A 17,324-nucleotide genomic window follows, 5' to 3' on the forward strand; every position below is an offset into this window, starting at 1 on the left:
TAGTTACTTACAATTCATGCATCCGGCTTAATTATATTTAAAAAATTCCCATATTTACATACAAGTGATAGTCATGAACACTCAAAGGTCACTGGCAAACCGGGCTGTAGAATTATTCAGCTGCTCAACAGCCCTCGGGAAGAAGCTGTTTTTCATTCTTACTGTCTTGGCTACGATGTCTCTGTATCTGCGCCCAGATGGTAGGAGAATGAACAGATAATGTCTGGGATGGGATATGTCTTAACCCCATAAGCTTGCATTTGGCTGAGACCCCTCTGAAACTTTCCTATGTCGTTTTAATGTTGTTATTGTACCTCTTGTTATGTTTTGTACTCCAAAATATAAAGCTAACTGAAAGAAAAACATAGAGCCAGGAGGTGCATTTTACTTTAGTGAGGCATGCACATATGACCTGGTGTAATAACATATGCTATTCACGTACTTTGAACCATTTAACCCGTAATGAATTATGTAAACAAAGAATGCTTTATTAAGCAATATTTTTACAATATTACTGAATTATTAAATACAGTAATATAAAACTGCAACCCAGTACAGAATGCATCTCAACTTACACACACACACACACACACACACACACACACACACACACACACACACACACACACACACACACACACACACACACACACACACACACACACACACACTGCTGTGAGTATCTATATAGTAGCTTAGTCTCGTGAGACTAGGCTTTGGAAAGTTTCAGGGCCTGGGCAAGGTTGTATGGGAGACCAGCAGTTGCCCAAGCTGCAAGTCTCCCCTCTCCATGCCACCGATGTTGTCCAAGGGAAGGGCATTAGGACCCATACAGCTTGGCACCGGTGTTGGTGCAGAGCAATGTGTAGTGTTGTGCCTTGCTCAAGGACACACATGCAGCCTCAGGCTAGCTCAGCCAAGGCTCGAACTAGCGAGCTTCAGATCACTAGACGAACGCCTTATCCATTTGGCCACGCGCCAACACTGAAGTTGTATTATATAGTATGTTCTATAAATGTTGTCGTAGGAGTTGACTCTAGGTCCGCAGGAAGCTGTTCTGTCAGCTCTCGACACCTTTTAGCTCCTTTCTGCATTTTTCTCCAAAATGCTCTTGGCATCATCTGGATGTGTTGGCAACCAAAATATCTGCTCAATCTGCTGATCTGTCCCAGGCCACCAGACAAAGCTTCGAGCCAACACTTTCATTTTGACCACGACTAGATGACTGGCATGCAAACTTGATTGCACCATTTAAGAAAAGTTTGGATAGGTAATTGGATAGTAGGAATATGGAGGGCCATGGGCTCAGAGCAGGTCGATGGGAATAGGCAGCTTAAATGGTTTTGGCATGGACAAGATGGGCCAAAGGGCCTTTTTCTGTGTTGTACTTCTCTATGATTCTATGACTCTATGAAAGTAAGCTAGCCAATAATACCAAAAGATGCCAAAAGTTTTTCTCAGATATATAAAGAGTAAAAGAGAGGTGAGAGTAGATATAAGACAAATGGAAAATGATGATGAAAAGGTAGTAATGGGGGAAAGGATGAACTGAGTAAGTATTTTGCATCAGTCTTCACTATGGAAAACTCTAGCAGGATGCCAGAGGTTCGACAGTGTCAGGGGGGGCAGGAGTGAGTACAGTTGCTATTTCTAGGGAGAAGGTGCAAGGTCTGAAAATGCCTGTAAGGCGTTTGTATGTTTTCTCCATGACTACGTGGGTCACCTTTCTGTATTCCTGTTTCCCCCCCACAGTGCAAAGACATTCTGGTTAGCAGGTTAATTGGTCACTGCTCCCTTGCTGAAGAAATTATTATCTGAGATTGTGATTTGGGAACAACCCATTCTACATCTGCCCCATACAGAGTCTGTACATATCAACTAGATCACTTGTCATTCAGAATGATTACAGGGAATGAGCCTTTTTGAAAAACAAAAGGCTGGGCAAGCACTTTTTGTCACTTCTGTTAAGTCATGAGAAGTGGTGGATGCGGGTTTGATTGCAACAATTAACAGGAATTTGGATAAGTACATGGATAGGAGGGGTATGGAGCCATGGGTTGACAGGATTCAAAGTTTTAAAGTACATTTATTATCAAAGTATGTATGCTGTATGCAACCCTGAGATTAATCTGCCCACAGACAGACCACAAAACAAAGACCATGGATCCGATCCATTCAAAGAAAAACATTAAACACCACTCATCACACATATAAAAAAAATCGTGAAAACGGCAAAAAAATACAAACAAAATTATAGAATATAAAACACAAAAATGAAAGAATCTATGCATATTCCAGGCTAGGTAAAATAACAGATCAACATGGTCTAGATGGGCCGAAGGGTCTCTTTCTACACTCTGTGACTCAATATGACGAAATTGTGCTTGTTTTAATCTTACTTATTTGCAAAATGTTGGCATTATTGTTGACGTGTATATTTTCCACATCTCGTCTTTCAGAAAATTCTGATAAACTCCTTTCCTGAGACACTGCAGCTCTCTAATGAAGATAACTCCACTATGTTTATTGATTATATCTCTGCGTTGAAAACTATAATCCTCTCAGCACTACTGAACATGCTTCAAAACCTGGGCCTTTGTACCTCCCTCTGCACCTGTATCCTTGCAACATTTAAGAAAGTTTGGCTAAGTGCTTAGATGGGCTGGGTATGGTCGACTGTGGTCCAGGTTCAGGTCGAGTAACAGTTCAGCGCAGATTGGATAGGCAGAAGGCCTAGTTTCTGTGCTGCAGTGGTCTATGTTTCTATCTATATTTCAGCTGCTTAGTAAAGAACTTTTAAAATATTGCTGATCACAGCACACCTCTAATGTGGTGCAATAAGAGGGAAGTCCTTGTATCCGTAAGATTAAGCACTGACTCACTAGCCATGACTAAACATCAAGAGCTTTAGAGCATACTCATGTGCTGAATGTGAGTCAAGTCATCATGATCTTGAATTCATGTGGAATTGGACGAATGCCCCATAAAGTCTTGCTCGGATCCATGGAGAATTAATAATCGGAAAACATAATAAAGAAATAATCCTTGGTTTTTACTGTTTTTTGGAAAGATGTGACGTGACTTTGGAAAGAGTTGCAGTGACTTTGGGAATTTTTGAGTCATAGAGACATAGGCTTATTACAGCTCAGTTCAGGCTCTTCGGCACCCAATATCTAACCTAACCCTTCTCTCCTACCTAGACCTCTGCTTTTCTATCATCCATGTGCCTATCTTAAATGTCCCTAATGTGTCTGTTTCTACCACCACTTGTGGCAGGGCATTCCAGGCACCCACCACTCTCTGCCATTTCCCCTTATACGTTCCTCCAATCACTTTAAGATTATGGTCCTCTGATGCAATCAGTCAGGACATTGTCAGGTAATCTTCAACATAACAGGATGAACGTTGGTTTCGTCTAACAAAGCAGCCGCTTTGTCCCCCTTTCTTTTTCCCTAACCCCACCAGTCCCTGTCACCACACAGTCCCCTTTCCCTGCCCTCTTGATCTGCCCATCACTCATACATTCCTCTGGTTGCTCTCCTCATCTCTTCATTCCATGGTCTTCTCCCATCAGATTCCATCTTCTATAATATGTGTCACTTATATGTGTCACTTACACATATAACCTCCCAGCTTCCGACACCATTCCTATTCTCCCCAGCACCCGCTTATTACCACCCTCCTCTCACCTGCTCCTGCTCTACCCTTCCACCCACCGTTTACACCAGCCAGCTCCTTTCTTTCTTTCCTGTCCTGATGAAGGCTCTGAACTCAAAACGTCGACTGTCCACTCCACGCCCCCTCCTCGCAGTACTGCTCCATCGTGGGTACTAGCCTCTGTAGATTCCTGGACATCATCAAGGAACGATGCCTCAAAAAGGCGACATCCATCATTGAAGACCCCCGTCACCCAGGTCATGTCTTGTTCTTATTGCCACCATCAGGGAGGAGGTTCAGGAGCCTGAAGGCACACACTCAGCGATTCAGAACAGCTTCTTTCCCTCTGTCTTCCATTTCTGAATGGACATTGAAACCATGAACACTACCTCACTACTTTTTTATTTCTGTTTTTACATTATTTATTTAATTTAACTATTTAATATATACCTATATTTACTGTAATCCACATTTTTCTCTATAATTATGAATTGCATTGTACTGCTGCCGTAAAGTTAACAAATTTTACGACATATGCCGGTGATATTAAACCTGATTCAGATACTGCCTGGCCCACTGGGTTCCTCCAACACTTGTGTGTTCCCCAGATGTCCAGCATCTGAAGCCTCTTGTTTTTCGATCTTGGATGTTCTCTCCCCTGGCCTTTCAAACAGCAGGTGTGATTTAGCAAATCACATCCATTCTTAAGTCTGCTCTGCGGAATGACGAACCTCTAAGGAATGTGTGATGACTAATATCCAGCGAGCTCTCCACCCAACAACCAGCAGAGCTGGTTTGGCCCAGTGTTAGTGACAATTGGAATGAAACTGCAGAGAACTATGGACAGGACATGGAAACCAACCGCACCTCTGTGGATTCTATCTACATTCCTTGCTGTTACAGCCAATGTGAAAATGCACCTCAAGATAGTATATAGTAACATATACTATACATACTTTGATAATATAGTTACTTTAACTTTGAACATAATTAAAAAGCCCACTCACTCCAAACCTCCTCTCTTCTCCCCGCTCTCATCAGGCAGAAGATACAAAAGTCTGAAAGCATGCATTTACAGGCTCAAGGACAGTGTCTAGCTACCCCACTGTTACCAGACTCTTGAATGGACAATAAGATGAACTCCTGGACTCAAAATCTACCTCATAATGATTTTGCACCTTAGTGTTTACCTGCACTACACTTTCTCTGCACTTTATTTCGCATTGTTACTGTTTTATCTTGTTTTTCCTCAGTGCACTGTGTAATGATCTAATCTGTGGGAACACTGTGTAAGATAGGCTTCTTATTGTATCTTGGTACATGTGACAATAATAAACTAATAGATGAAGTAGGTTATTATTGTTGCATGTACTGAGATACAGTGAAAACTAAAGTAACACACACAAAGTGCTGGAGGAATGCAGCAGGCCAGGTAGTATCTATATGGAAAAGAGTACAGTCAACATTTCAGGCTGAGACCCTTCTTCAGGAGTGGAGGGAAGGGGGGAAGTGAGGAAGAAGTACAAGGTGGCAGGTGATAGATGAAGCAAAAAGAAGGGGAGGGGTGAAGTAAAAAGCTGGGAAGTTGATTGGTGAAAGAGATAAAAGGCTAGTGGAATGGGGAATCTGATAGGAGGGGACAGAAGACTATGAAATGAAGGGAAGGTGGAAGAGAACCAGAGGGGTTGGTGGGGCAGGTAAGGAGATAAGGTGAGAGAGGGAAATGGGAAGGGGAATGGTAAAGGGGGGAAAATTACCGGAAGTTCGAGAAATTGATGTTCATCAGGTTAGAGGGTTAGGGTTAGGGTAACGAACCAGTTGCCATTGCCAGCGAGCTAGTATGGGTTGATATCCTTGTATGACCAATCCAAAAATGTATTCGATCCTTTATTAGCAACTAGCAAAACACACAAATTAAGCATAATTGAATGTAATTAATCATAAATTAATCGGTCAACAAAAGGTATGACACCAGGTGGTCTCCAGAACTGAAATGCCCACAATCAAGCATGAATGCATAACTTATTCCCTTTGCTTTTGCCGCGCCCCCACCCATGTGACTAATTAACATAATAAACATACAGCACAGAATCCAAGCAGAGAGAGAAAGAATGCATGGCTCCGACAGGGTGCTAGGGGTCCTTGATAACTGCTTTATCAAGGCAGAGGAGTCCACGGAGGAGAGGCTGGCTTCCATGGTGTGCCGAGCCGTGTCCACAACTCTCTGCAGTTTCTCAGGCAAAGCAGCTGCCACACCAAGCCCTTGTCTGCACAGTTCTCTAGGTGAAGGAGGTCTCACTGCATTATACAACAGGAGATTTTTGGAGAGATAGTTAATTACGTTGAAGAAGAGATTATTAAACACTGCTCACATCTGCAGGATATCGGAAGTGCACTTACTATTATGTCACTCTTACGTCAGATGTCATAAGACTGTCATGATGAATTGCAAAACACTATACAGTGGCCATTTTATTAGGTACACCTGCTTGTCAATGCAAATATCTAATCAGCCAATCGTGTGACCGCCACTCAAAGCATAAAAGCATGCAGACATGGTCAAGAGGTTCAGTTGTTGTTCAGATTAAATATGTAAATGGGGGAAGAAATGTCCTCTAAGTCACTTTGACCGTGGAATGATTGTTGGTGCCCGACAGGATGATCTTAGAAACTGCTTATCTCCTGGGATTTTCACACACAACAGTCTCTAGAGTTTACAGAGAATGGTGCGAAAAGCACAAGAAATCCAGTGAGCAGCAGTGCCTTGTTAATGAGAGAGGTCAGAGGAGACTGGTTCAGGCTGACAGGAAGTTGACAGTAACTCAAATAGCCACACATTACAGCAGTGGTGTGCAGAAGAGCATCTCTGAATGCACAACACATCAAACCTTGATGGGCTACACCAGCAGGAGGCCAGAAACATACACTGAGCGGTCACTCTGGACAGACCAGCTCAGGAGGGCCTTGGTGAGCCTGGTGGAAATTTTGCTATGTGGATTATTGAACACAGAACATCACAGCACAGGCCCTTCAGCCCACAATGCTGTGCTGACCTTTTAATCTACTCCACGGCCAGTCAAACCTTCCCACAGCCCTCCATTTTTAATATTTTTACTGATTTAGACATACAGCAAGGTAACGGGTCCTTGCAGCCCAGTGAGCCCAATGGCACCCATGTGACCAATTAACTACAAATCTCGGGAATGTGGGAGGAAACCGGATCCTCCATGGGAATCTCACACAGTCACAGAGCGAATGTAAAAACTTATCCACAGTGGTGGAATTGAACTTGGGTCATTGGCCACTTTTTTTTTCATCCATGTGCCCATCTAAGGATCTATTAAGATCTCTAATGTCTCCAGCAGTGCATTTCCATCACTTTCCACTCCCTATGTTAAAAAAACTACCTCTGACATCTTCCTTAAACTTTCCTCCACTTGCCTTAACACTACTTATTTATTGAGCTACAACGTGAAGTAGGCCCTTCTGTGTGCCTGCCCAGCAACCCCCCTGAATGAACACTAGCCCAATTACGAGACAATTTACAATGACCAATTAACCAACCAGCTGGTACGTCTTTGGACTGTGGGAGGAAACCCACGTGGTCAGGGGTGAATGGCAGGGCAGCAGCGGGAATTGAACCTGGGTTGCTGGTACTGTAAAGCGTTGTGCTAGCCACTACCCAACATGCTGCTCATCATGTCTTCCATAGTAACAGCTGGAACCCTGGGGAAAAGGTGCTCTCTGCCCAGTCTATATCATTAGAAATGCCTAATAATCTCCTACACCTCTCATCCTCCTCCAAAGGGAAAAGCTTGCTCAAACTTTCTTCCTAGGAAATGCTGTCTAATCCACGCAGCGTCCTGATAACTCAACATGCAACATCTGCAGAGTATTTTGTGTTTACGATCCTGCTAACTCTCCCCGACACCCCCTCTAAACTTTCTACATCCTTCCTATAATGAGGTGACCTGAACACAATGTCTGAAGGGGGGAAGGAATCACGGGGTCATACAGCGCACAAAGGCCCTTCAACCCATCTAGTCCATGCCAAAACCGTTTAAAATGCCTACTCCCAACCCATACCCCCTGCCATCCACGTATCTATCTAAACTTAAGTGCTACAATCGAGCTCATATGCACCACTAGTTCCTCTCTCCTCCGACCCTCTGAGTGAAGAAGTTTCCCCTCAAACTTCTCGGCTCTCACTCTTAAGCCACTGAGTGGGAAGATTAGAGCCGGCACCGGATTGAGGGGGCCTGATTCAGTAATATGTGCATGTGGAGAAGTGCAGTGTTTCACACTGATTGCACAACGCCGGCAGACAGTCCCTTTGCTGCCGATAATATTGTTCCATTCTGCTGCAGTGTGCCAGAAGCTGTTCGCGGGGAAACACCCCAGTGCACGCCCTAAAGCGGTGTAATCGGAACCGAGCAGGCCAGTCCTCGCCGCGAGTTTGACAAGGACCTCTGTCTGACAGTTCATCAGTCGCCGAGCCTGTTTACACTTCATTCATCGTAACCAGGGTTCCGCTCCCGCCGAGGCCGAGTGCAACTTGCTGACTGCCCCGCTTTCGCCGAATAGGAATGTGCCAAAACTGTGAGTACAAGTTGCCGCTTGCACTTTCACAGGCTTCTCTGGTCTCCTCCACTCTCCGAACCTCTCCCCCTCTGTTTCTTCAGCTGCTGGGGTCCGCCGGGCAGCGGAGCAATCCGTTCACAGCTGCCCCCCCAGGCGGAGCAGCAAGGTTAGGTCAGCTGGAGCGTCAAAGCCTAGTGAAACGCGGTCCGGGGATGTTCTGGTGTCAGCTCCCCCATGTCTTGTCCTTAAGACATAGGAGCAGAATTTCCCTATTCAGCCCATCACGCCTGCTCCGCCATTCCACCGTCAGGGGTATGGATAGGGTGAATGCAAGCCTGTCGAGGTCGGATGGGACTACAACCAGAGGTCATGGGTTAAGGGGAACATGAGGGGAAACTTTTTTATTTAGAGGGTTGTGAGGGTGTGGATCGAGCTGCCAGCCAGGGCTGGATTAAGCTAGTGCGGGGCCTGTAGCATATATTATAAAGGGGCCCAGAATTTTTAAAAAGCACGTAAGTATTAAAAAATAAATTATTTACTTGCGTAGTAAAGTAATTCAATTTTTTCATTTGCTATACAGCCAGATAATATAACACAGGTCTGACATTTCAGTAATAGTATTACTGACATGTAGGTATCAATTTCAAATGTCAAAAGTAAAACTACAATTTAAAAGTTACATTTTCTAGATTTGGCACGAGCAAGTTTGTTGGTGATACTGGAATTGTCTATTTCACGCAGAATTCCATGTTCAAGGTTCATCAGAGTGAGATTGTTCAGTCTGTGTTGACCCATGGTGCTCCTTAGTTCATTTTTAATCCTTTTCAGTTTTGAGAATGAGCCTTCTCCACTGCAGCTGGTAACCATGAGTGACAAATAGATGCGCAAGGCATTTTCTACATTTGGAAAACATGACTCCAAAGAATTGTCAGTTATCAAACGGTACAACTATAACTCCCCAAGCTCTTGTTTGGTGCCAATATGAGAAGCAAGATCAGTTTTCAACAGTTCAGTAAACTGCACAAATTCTTCATCAAGACTTTCTTCCAGATCTCCCGGATATGATTTAATAAGATTTGATGACCTCTACGATCTCTTCAGGTGTAAACGACTGTAACTGATGAAGGAATCCAAAAACACCATTCACCTTTAGATAAGCTTTCTGCCTTTTTGACAGGGCAGAAAGCAAGCTGTCAATAATGGCAAGAAATGTTCGGCTTTTGAACTTCTGAGAAGGCATTTGAGATTCAACAAGTGGATCAAGAGTGCTGGAACCTCTGAGATCATCATATGCATCATTTTGCTAGTGTTTTCTTCGAGTTTGCTGTTGATAATCTTCACACTTAGTCAGATCCTTGGCTGTTTGCTCAATGTCAGAACAAGTAGACCACATAGCTTGAACACGAGGAGATCTGCAGATGCTGGAAATTCACACAACACACGCAAAATGCTGGTGGGACACAGCAGGCCAGGCAGCATCTATAGGGAGAAGGACTGTCGACGTTTCGGGCCGAGACCCTTCATCAGGACTAACCGAAAGGAGATTTGAAAGTAGAGGGGGGACGGGGAATGCAAAATGATAAGAGAAGACCGGAGGGGGTGGGATGAAGCTAAGAGCTGGAAAGGTGATTGGCGAAAGTGATACAGAACTGGAGAAGGGAAAGGATCATGGGACGGGAGGCCTCGGGAGAAAGAAAGGAGGGGGGAGCACCAGAGGGAGATGGAGAACAGGCAGAGTGATGGGCAGAGAGAGAGAAAAAAACAAACAACTAAATATGTCAGGGATGGGGTAAGAAGGGGAGGAGGGGCATTAACGGAAGTTAGAGAAGTCAATGTTCATGCCATCAGGTTGGAGGCTACCCAGCCGGTATATAAGGTGTTGTTCCTCCAACCTGAGTTTGGATTCATCTTGACAGTAGAGGAGGCCATGGATAGACATATCAGAATGGGAATGGGACGTGGAATTAAAATGTGTGGCCACTGGGAAATCCTGCTTTCTCTGGCGGACAGAGCGTAGGTGTTCAGCGAAACGGTCTCCCAGTCTGCGTCGGGTCTCACCAATATATAAAGGGCCACACCGGGAGCACCCGATGCAGTATACCACACCAGCCGACACACAGGTGAAGTGTCGCCTCACCTGGAAGGACTGTCTGGGGCCCTGAATGGTGATGAGGGAGGAAGTGTAAGGGCAGGTGTAGCACTTGTTCCGCTTGCAAGGATAAGTGCCAGGAGGGAGATCGGTGGGAAGGGATGAACAAGGAAGATGTCTATGCAAGGATTCATAGAGTGCACAAGCTGTGTTCAAGTCTTGGCTAGAAGATTGCAAAGAAGCACTGGTCATTTGAAAACGCTGTAAAACTTGATCCCACAATATGACCATTATTCCTGTTTCCAACTTCGTCATGGTTGAAAATAGTCCACAGGCCTGTTGTCGACACTCTTCCTTCTGATCATTGTTATTTGAAATGTCATCCAAGACTTGTTTTATTACAGAAAAGCTGTGTAAAAGTGCTTTTGTTGCATCTGCACGAGCATACCAGCTGGTATCTGACATTCTTTTCACAATGGGCGAATGAGCACCACCATCAGATAGTGCAGCAGAAAGGAGATCCCACTGATAAGAAGAAGCAGAAAAAAATGTGTACAGGCTTTCTACAAATTGAAAGAAAATTAATGTTTCTTGACAAGATTCAGCAGCACATTTTCCAACCAAATTTAGTGAATGTGCAAAACATGGAATGTAATCCGCAAACTCATTCAGCTCTTTAATTCGTGCTCACAAGCCACTATACTTGCCACTCATGTTGCTGGCATTGTCATAATTTTGACCACGGCAGTCTTTTGTATCAATGTCATTTTCCTTTAAAAAGTCAAGTAAACTTTGAGCCAGCTGTTCAGCACTATGACCTTCCATATCCAAAAACTTCACAAATCTTTCAACAGGTCCAGACCGTAAAACATAATGCACAGTCAAAGCTGGTCCACATTAGATATATCTGGAGCAGAATACAATGAAACAGAATATTACTTGTATTTCTTCACTTTACCGATAATGTGATCCAGTATGCTGGATCCAATCAGATTGATGAATTCCTCACATGTTGTTTTAGATAGGTATGATTTATGCCCCCTTCCTTTGTTTGCATAAGGATTTATATGCTCTGCCAGAAAAGGATCGAACTTGGCCAGTAATTCTAACAACTCCAAGTAATTTCCATTATGAGGCGAGCCAACAGATTCATCATTACCATGAAATGAAAGGCCTTGTTCTGCTAAAAACTTTACAACTTCAATTATTTGCTCAAGAAGTGTGCACCAAAACGTTTGTTCGGTCTCCATTTCTTTCACAAGGTGGGAAGGACAACACGTTTAGCTTTGTTTTTGCGCATCGACAGTGAAATTAAAGCTTGGCTGTGTGAGGAACTTTCTTCATGTCGACGTAATAGATTGCTTGCATTTTTCCAGTCATTAAACCCCTCTTCACTGAACTTTGATGAACATCCTGAAGTCATAACCTTGCATGGGAAACAGAATAGGCTTCCATTGTTTTCTGAATAGCAGAACCAATTTTGTGCATGTTGCTCATTTGTAGGTTTATGAACATATGTAAAATAAGATGTATGACAGTGCCGAGGTTTCTTTTCATTGTCATACAATCGCATGGATGAAGAGAAGTCACTCTCAGCGTATTGACATTCATCACTTCCCTTGGCGATCCAATATTCACGATCACAATCATCTAGATTGTCTGGCCCTTCACCAATGCAAATGAAATATGCATTTAAAAACAAATAGTTTATGTTACAAAGCTAAGTAGCAGTATCAACAAAGACTAGTGAACAATAACAAGTTTATGTGGCTGTTGTGGTTATGAGTGCATGAGGATCACATGCACTCAACAACCAACTAGGAATAGTGTTATGAAAATGATCTGTTTAGTTGCTTATTGAAACTCATTTCAGGTTGAAACTCACAGTCTAATCTGATCTTGTACGTTCCTGAGCTGGTTCGGACCACCTAAAATCAGGAAAACAATGATGAATCATGAACTGGGTCACATAAAACTGTCGAGTTGCACATCCCTTGTCGCACGCTGCAGCGGCTTGGGAGCACATAAGTCACCACGACACAGCAAGGAGCCAACGCACGCCCGCACACACATACCGCGCAGCACGCAGCTCCCCCGACACGAAAACAACAACGTTGCCAGATCGTCGTGAGTTGCCGATTTCACCAGACTGCAGCTTGCAAGCATTTAGTGCGGGGCCCTCGAAAATGCGGGGCTTGTAGCATATGCTACTTTTGCTACGAGGTTAATCCAGCATTGCTGCCAGCACAAGTGGTGCATGTGAGCTGGATTTCAACGCTTAAGAGAAGTTTGGATAGGTACATGGATAGGTTGCCATGGGTCGGGTGCAGGTTGAAGGGACTAGGCAGTTTGGATTGTTAGGCACAACCTAAATGGGCCAAAGGGTCTGTCGCTGTGCTGCATTTTTCTATGATTCTATGACATTATCCCTCTCAACCCCATTCTCCTGTCTTCTCCCAATAACCTTTGACAGTGGCCTGATCACTGTGGCTTTAAAGCAATCAGCTAGCCACTATGCTATTGTGTGGCCTATTCTACACTGTAGGCAGCATGGTCCCACAGCACACCAGGAGCTGATAACGTCCTCGTGACATTACATCAAATATTGACACGAGATTCTGCAGATGCTGGAAATCCAGAGCAACACACCCAACGGGCTGGAGGAACTCAGCAGATCGGGCAGCATCTATGGAGAGGGAAAAGCAGATAATGTTTTGGGCCGAGGTCCTTCTTCAGGACTGGAAAGGAAACAGGAAGAAGCCAGAATAAGCCTGTGTGGGGAGGGGGAGGAGTACAAGCTATTAGGTGAGACCAAGTGAGGTAGTAAGTAGGTGGGGGGGTGTGTTGAGTAAGAAGCTGGGAGGTGATAGGTGGAAGAACTAAAGGGCTAAAGAAGGAGTAATCTGATAGGAGAGTGGACAGTGGGAGAAATGGAGGAGGAGGGGCACTGGAGGGCATTGATAGGCATGTGAGGAGAAGCAAAGGGATGAGAGGGAAATGTGGAGTACAAAAAGGAGAGGATGGGGAGGTGGGTGGGAAAAATTATCAGAGGTTAAAGAAATCGATGTTCATGCCATCAGGTTGGAAGCTACCCAGATGGAACATGAGGTGTTCATGTTCCAAGCGGAGAGTGGCCTCATCTTGGCAGGAGAGAAGTCCGTGGACCTAAATGCCGGAATGGGAATGGGAATGAGTAACCACCAGGAAATCCTGAGTTTTGTGATTGACGGAGTGAAGGTGCTTGGCGAAGTGGTCCGCCGATCTAGGCTGAGTCTCACTGGTTAGAGAAGGCCGCAGAGTAGACAAACCTGACGGGCTCACAGGTGAAGCGCGGGCTCACCTGGCTGCTTCACGTTATGAGAAGGGCCCTTACCGCATAGCGCTCGCTGTGTAACGAGCAGATAACTCTGCTGGTCTTCTGTGATGTTCACGCTGCTGAAGCAGTCCCCTCTGTTTGTTTTGCAGATACCCTAGATGAGCACCAACAAAACTGTGAACCTGAAAATAATCATCATTGGCTCTGTGGAGTGAGTAGCAAATTTATCTTTTCTTACCTACTTTCCTGTGGAGGTATTCCAGGGAAATTTGGGGAAGGCCGTGACAAGGAGAAGGGGATTGGGGGCGGGGGTGGGTATTGCATAAACGAAAAGCAATTTTAAGACAACATCATGGGAAGATGAATGCAGCAACACTTAATTGGTAAAATGTCCAAGCACAAACAATCAGCCTTGTAATTCACACAGTTGGCATGCAGTTTACACTCAGTGTCTACATCTGTACACCTACTCTTTGATGCAAACATCTAATCAGCCAATCACGTGGCAGCAACTCAATGCGTGAAAGCATGCAGACATGGTCAAGAGGTTCAGACCAAATATCCGAATGGGGGAAGGAATCTAAGTGACTTTGACCATGGAATGATTGTTGGTGCCAGACAGGGTGGTTTGAGTATCTGAGAAACTGCTGATCTCCTGGGATTTCCACATACAACAGTCTCTAGAGTTTACAGAGAATGGGGCAAGAAACAAAAGCATTCAATGAGCAGCATTTTTGAGTGCAAAACTGCCTTGTTAACGAGGGAGGTCAAAGGAGATGGTCAGATTGGTTCAAGTTTACAGGAAGGTGAGAATAACTTAAATAGTCACATGTCACAACAATAGTGTGCAGAAGAGCATCTCTGAATGCACAAGACATTTAACCTTGAAGTGGCCATGCACAGCTCCAATGCCATATTCAGGGTAACTGACAACACCACTATCATAGTCTGAATCAAAGATGTGACATAGGAGGGAGACTGAAAATCTGGCCGAGTGGTGTCATAACGGCAACCTCTCACTTAATGTCAGCAAGACCAAGGAACTGGTTATTGAGTTCAGAAAGAGGAAACTGAAGGTGCAAGAGCCAGACCGGAGGTGGAGAGGGTCAACAACTTTAAATTCCTCAGTGTTGTTATTTCTGAGGACCTGTCCTGGGCCCAGCCCATAAGTACAATTATGAAGAAATTGCCTCTAATTCTTCAGGAGTTTGCAGAGATTCAGCATGACATCTAAAACTTTGACTAACTTTTATCGATGTGGCGGAGAGTATATATGACTGCCTGGTATGGAAACACCATTACCCTGGAATGGAAAAGCCTACCAAAAGTAATGGATACAGCCTGGTCCATCACAGGTAAAGCCCTCACAACCATTGAGCACATCTAGATGGAGCGTTGTTGCAGGAAAGCAGCATCCGTCATCGGGGTCCCTCACCACCCACGTCATGCTCTGTTCTCACAGGAAGAAGGTACAGGAGCCTCAGGGCTAACACCACCAGGTTCAGGTGCAATTATTAACCCTCGACTCTCAGACTCTAGAACCAAAGGGGGTAACTGCTCAACTTCACTTGCCCCATCTCTGAAATGTTCCACAGCCTATAGACTCAATTTCAAACACTCTTCATCTTGTGTTCTCAATATCTGTTGTTTATTTATTTATTATCATAACTATTATAATCTCTTTCTTTTGGTATTTGCAGCTTGTTGTAGTTTATGCACACTGGCTGAATAGCCGGTTGGTGCAGTCTTTCATTGACTCTATTATGATTATACTTTATTATGGATTTATTGAGTATGCCCTCAAGAAAAGGGTGGTGTGGTAGCACAACGCTTTGCAGTGCAGGCAACCCAGGTTCAATTCCCACAGCTGACTGTGAAGAGTTTGTTTGTTCTCCCCATGCTCCATAGTCTAAAGGTGACTGTTTGATAGGTTAATTGGTCATTGTAAATTGTCCCTGTGATTAGGCTAGCATTAAAGTGAGGGATTGCTGGATGCGTGGCTCAGAGGGCTGGTAGGGCCTATTACGGGCTGTATCTCAGTAATTTAAAAAGAAGAATCTAAGGGTTGTACATGGTAAATTTGTGAAGTTTGTTGCCTTGTGCAGCTGTGGAGGTCAGATCGTTGGGTCTATTTAAGGCAGAGATTGACAGGTTCTTGATTGGATGTGGCATCAAAGGTTACGGGGATATTCAGCATTTTACTGGTGTTGTTTATCAAAATTAACAAGTCAGTTCTAATTCAGCACGCAAATCGAAAGTTTGTTTTTAAAGAATCGGAATATCTCAATTTTGCCGAACAAATTATAGGAATCCAAATAAAAAGTCCAAATACAAGTCATCATCATCATTATGTGCCGCGACGTGTGACGTGGGCGATCAGGGTCTTTCAGCCGTCTTTAATCTGAGAAGTTGTAATAAACTCTTCGAAACTTTTGCCTGTCTATTATTTGATGTAACCCTTGAATGTCATGTACTGTCGACCGCGACTTTCCCTTCCGTCACCTTTTCCCATAACCGCGAGATCCCTCGGTAGATAGCCCCAGAAATTCCAGCTGCCGTTTCCTGATTGATGATATCAGGTCTCTCCTTATTCTTCATTTTCACAACATTTCCGCATTTGTTACTCTGCCCTTTCACGATATTCTTCTCAAAAAAACCCCCACATTTCTGCAGCTTTGAGTCTTCCCTCGTTTTGCTTTGATGTTGTCTACCATTCACTTCCGTGTGTTAGTCTGGAATGAAAGTAGCACCGCCACACTGTTATTACCCATGGAAATTATGTTAGTCTTAAGTATCTTGCTTGGACGCGCATTTAACAATCCCGATCCTCCTTCTAATTTCAAAATCAGCCCAACTGAGAAATGTCAACCTGCTCCATAAGTACAATTAAGAACAGAAAAGAGGGTAATATTTAAAGTAGATGAATCGGGCAGCAAATGGGGGATCTGTTGTGAGTCATCAGACTAAGCTGCCACCTCCAGGCCGCTCTTAGTAATGCACACTGGGGAGCACTGAATCGAACTGTGTGTGTGGTGCTCCGGATTCCCAGCATCTACTGAATCTCTTGCCTCTATGATTTGCTGCTCCACTGCAAAGTCTCTTTGAGGAATGCGGACCCTGAAGAAGTTTAAAGCTTCTCTTTGACGGGAGCCCAGTGAAACCCTCTCTCACTGCTGCGCCTCTGTAGTCTTTGACTCTATCTCCCTCCCTGCCGCCTTTCCCTTTCCTTCCCAGGGTCTCGGCTTAAAACATTGACTGCTTATTCATTTCCATAGGTGCTCCCTGACCTCCAGCATTTTGAGTGTGTTATGATGATGGAACAGCTGGCGTTGTTCAAGTACAGAGTAGAAAACTGTTTTGCTGAGTCCCTGTGCTGGGTGCCCCTGCTGTCTGGAGTACCCTTTTGCTATTCGCACAAATAGAGGCAGGAAACATGTTCCCGATGTTGGGGGGAGTCCAGAACCAGAGGCCACAGTTTAAGAATAAGGAGTAGGCCATTTAGAATGGAGTTGAGGAAAAACTTTTTCACTCAGAGAGTTGTGGATCTATTGAATGCTCTGCCTCAGAAGGCAGTGGAGGCCAATTCTCTGGATGCTTTCAAGAAAGAGTTAGATAGAGCTCTTAAAGATAGCGGAGTCAAGGGATATGGGGAGAAGGCAGGAACGGGGTACTGGTTGTGGA

The 17,324-nt window shown here is 44.3% G+C and overlaps 1 protein-coding gene and 1 long non-coding RNA gene across 3 annotated transcripts in view; one reads left to right on the forward strand and one right to left on the reverse strand.

Moving 5' to 3' along the window:
• The first annotated feature begins 7,830 nt into the window (after window positions 1–7,830).
• The window catches only part of LOC132381013 (ras-related protein Rab-7b-like), a 55,402-nt gene continuing 45,908 nt past the window's right edge, over window positions 7,831–17,324 (forward strand). For both annotated transcript variants that reach the window (XM_059950094.1, XM_059950093.1), the window contains exons 1-2: window positions 7,831–8,256; window positions 13,793–13,854. In XM_059950094.1, coding sequence (XP_059806077.1) covers window positions 13,802–13,854 — 53 coding nt within the window. In that variant the 5' untranslated portion in view covers window positions 7,831–8,256; window positions 13,793–13,801. The remainder of the gene's footprint in view (window positions 8,257–13,792; window positions 13,855–17,324) is intronic.
• Window positions 11,868–13,768, reverse strand: LOC132381312 (uncharacterized). Its single transcript, XR_009508003.1, has 3 exons — window positions 13,701–13,768; window positions 12,213–12,255; window positions 11,868–11,992 (listed from the first exon to the last, which is right to left on the reverse strand). It is a non-coding gene; the product is annotated as an uncharacterized LOC132381312 (long non-coding RNA).

The sequence above is a fragment of the Hypanus sabinus genome, chromosome 25 (genome assembly GCF_030144855.1).
Source record: "Hypanus sabinus isolate sHypSab1 chromosome 25, sHypSab1.hap1, whole genome shotgun sequence".
Classification (NCBI taxonomy): Eukaryota; Metazoa; Chordata; class Chondrichthyes; order Myliobatiformes; family Dasyatidae; genus Hypanus; species Hypanus sabinus.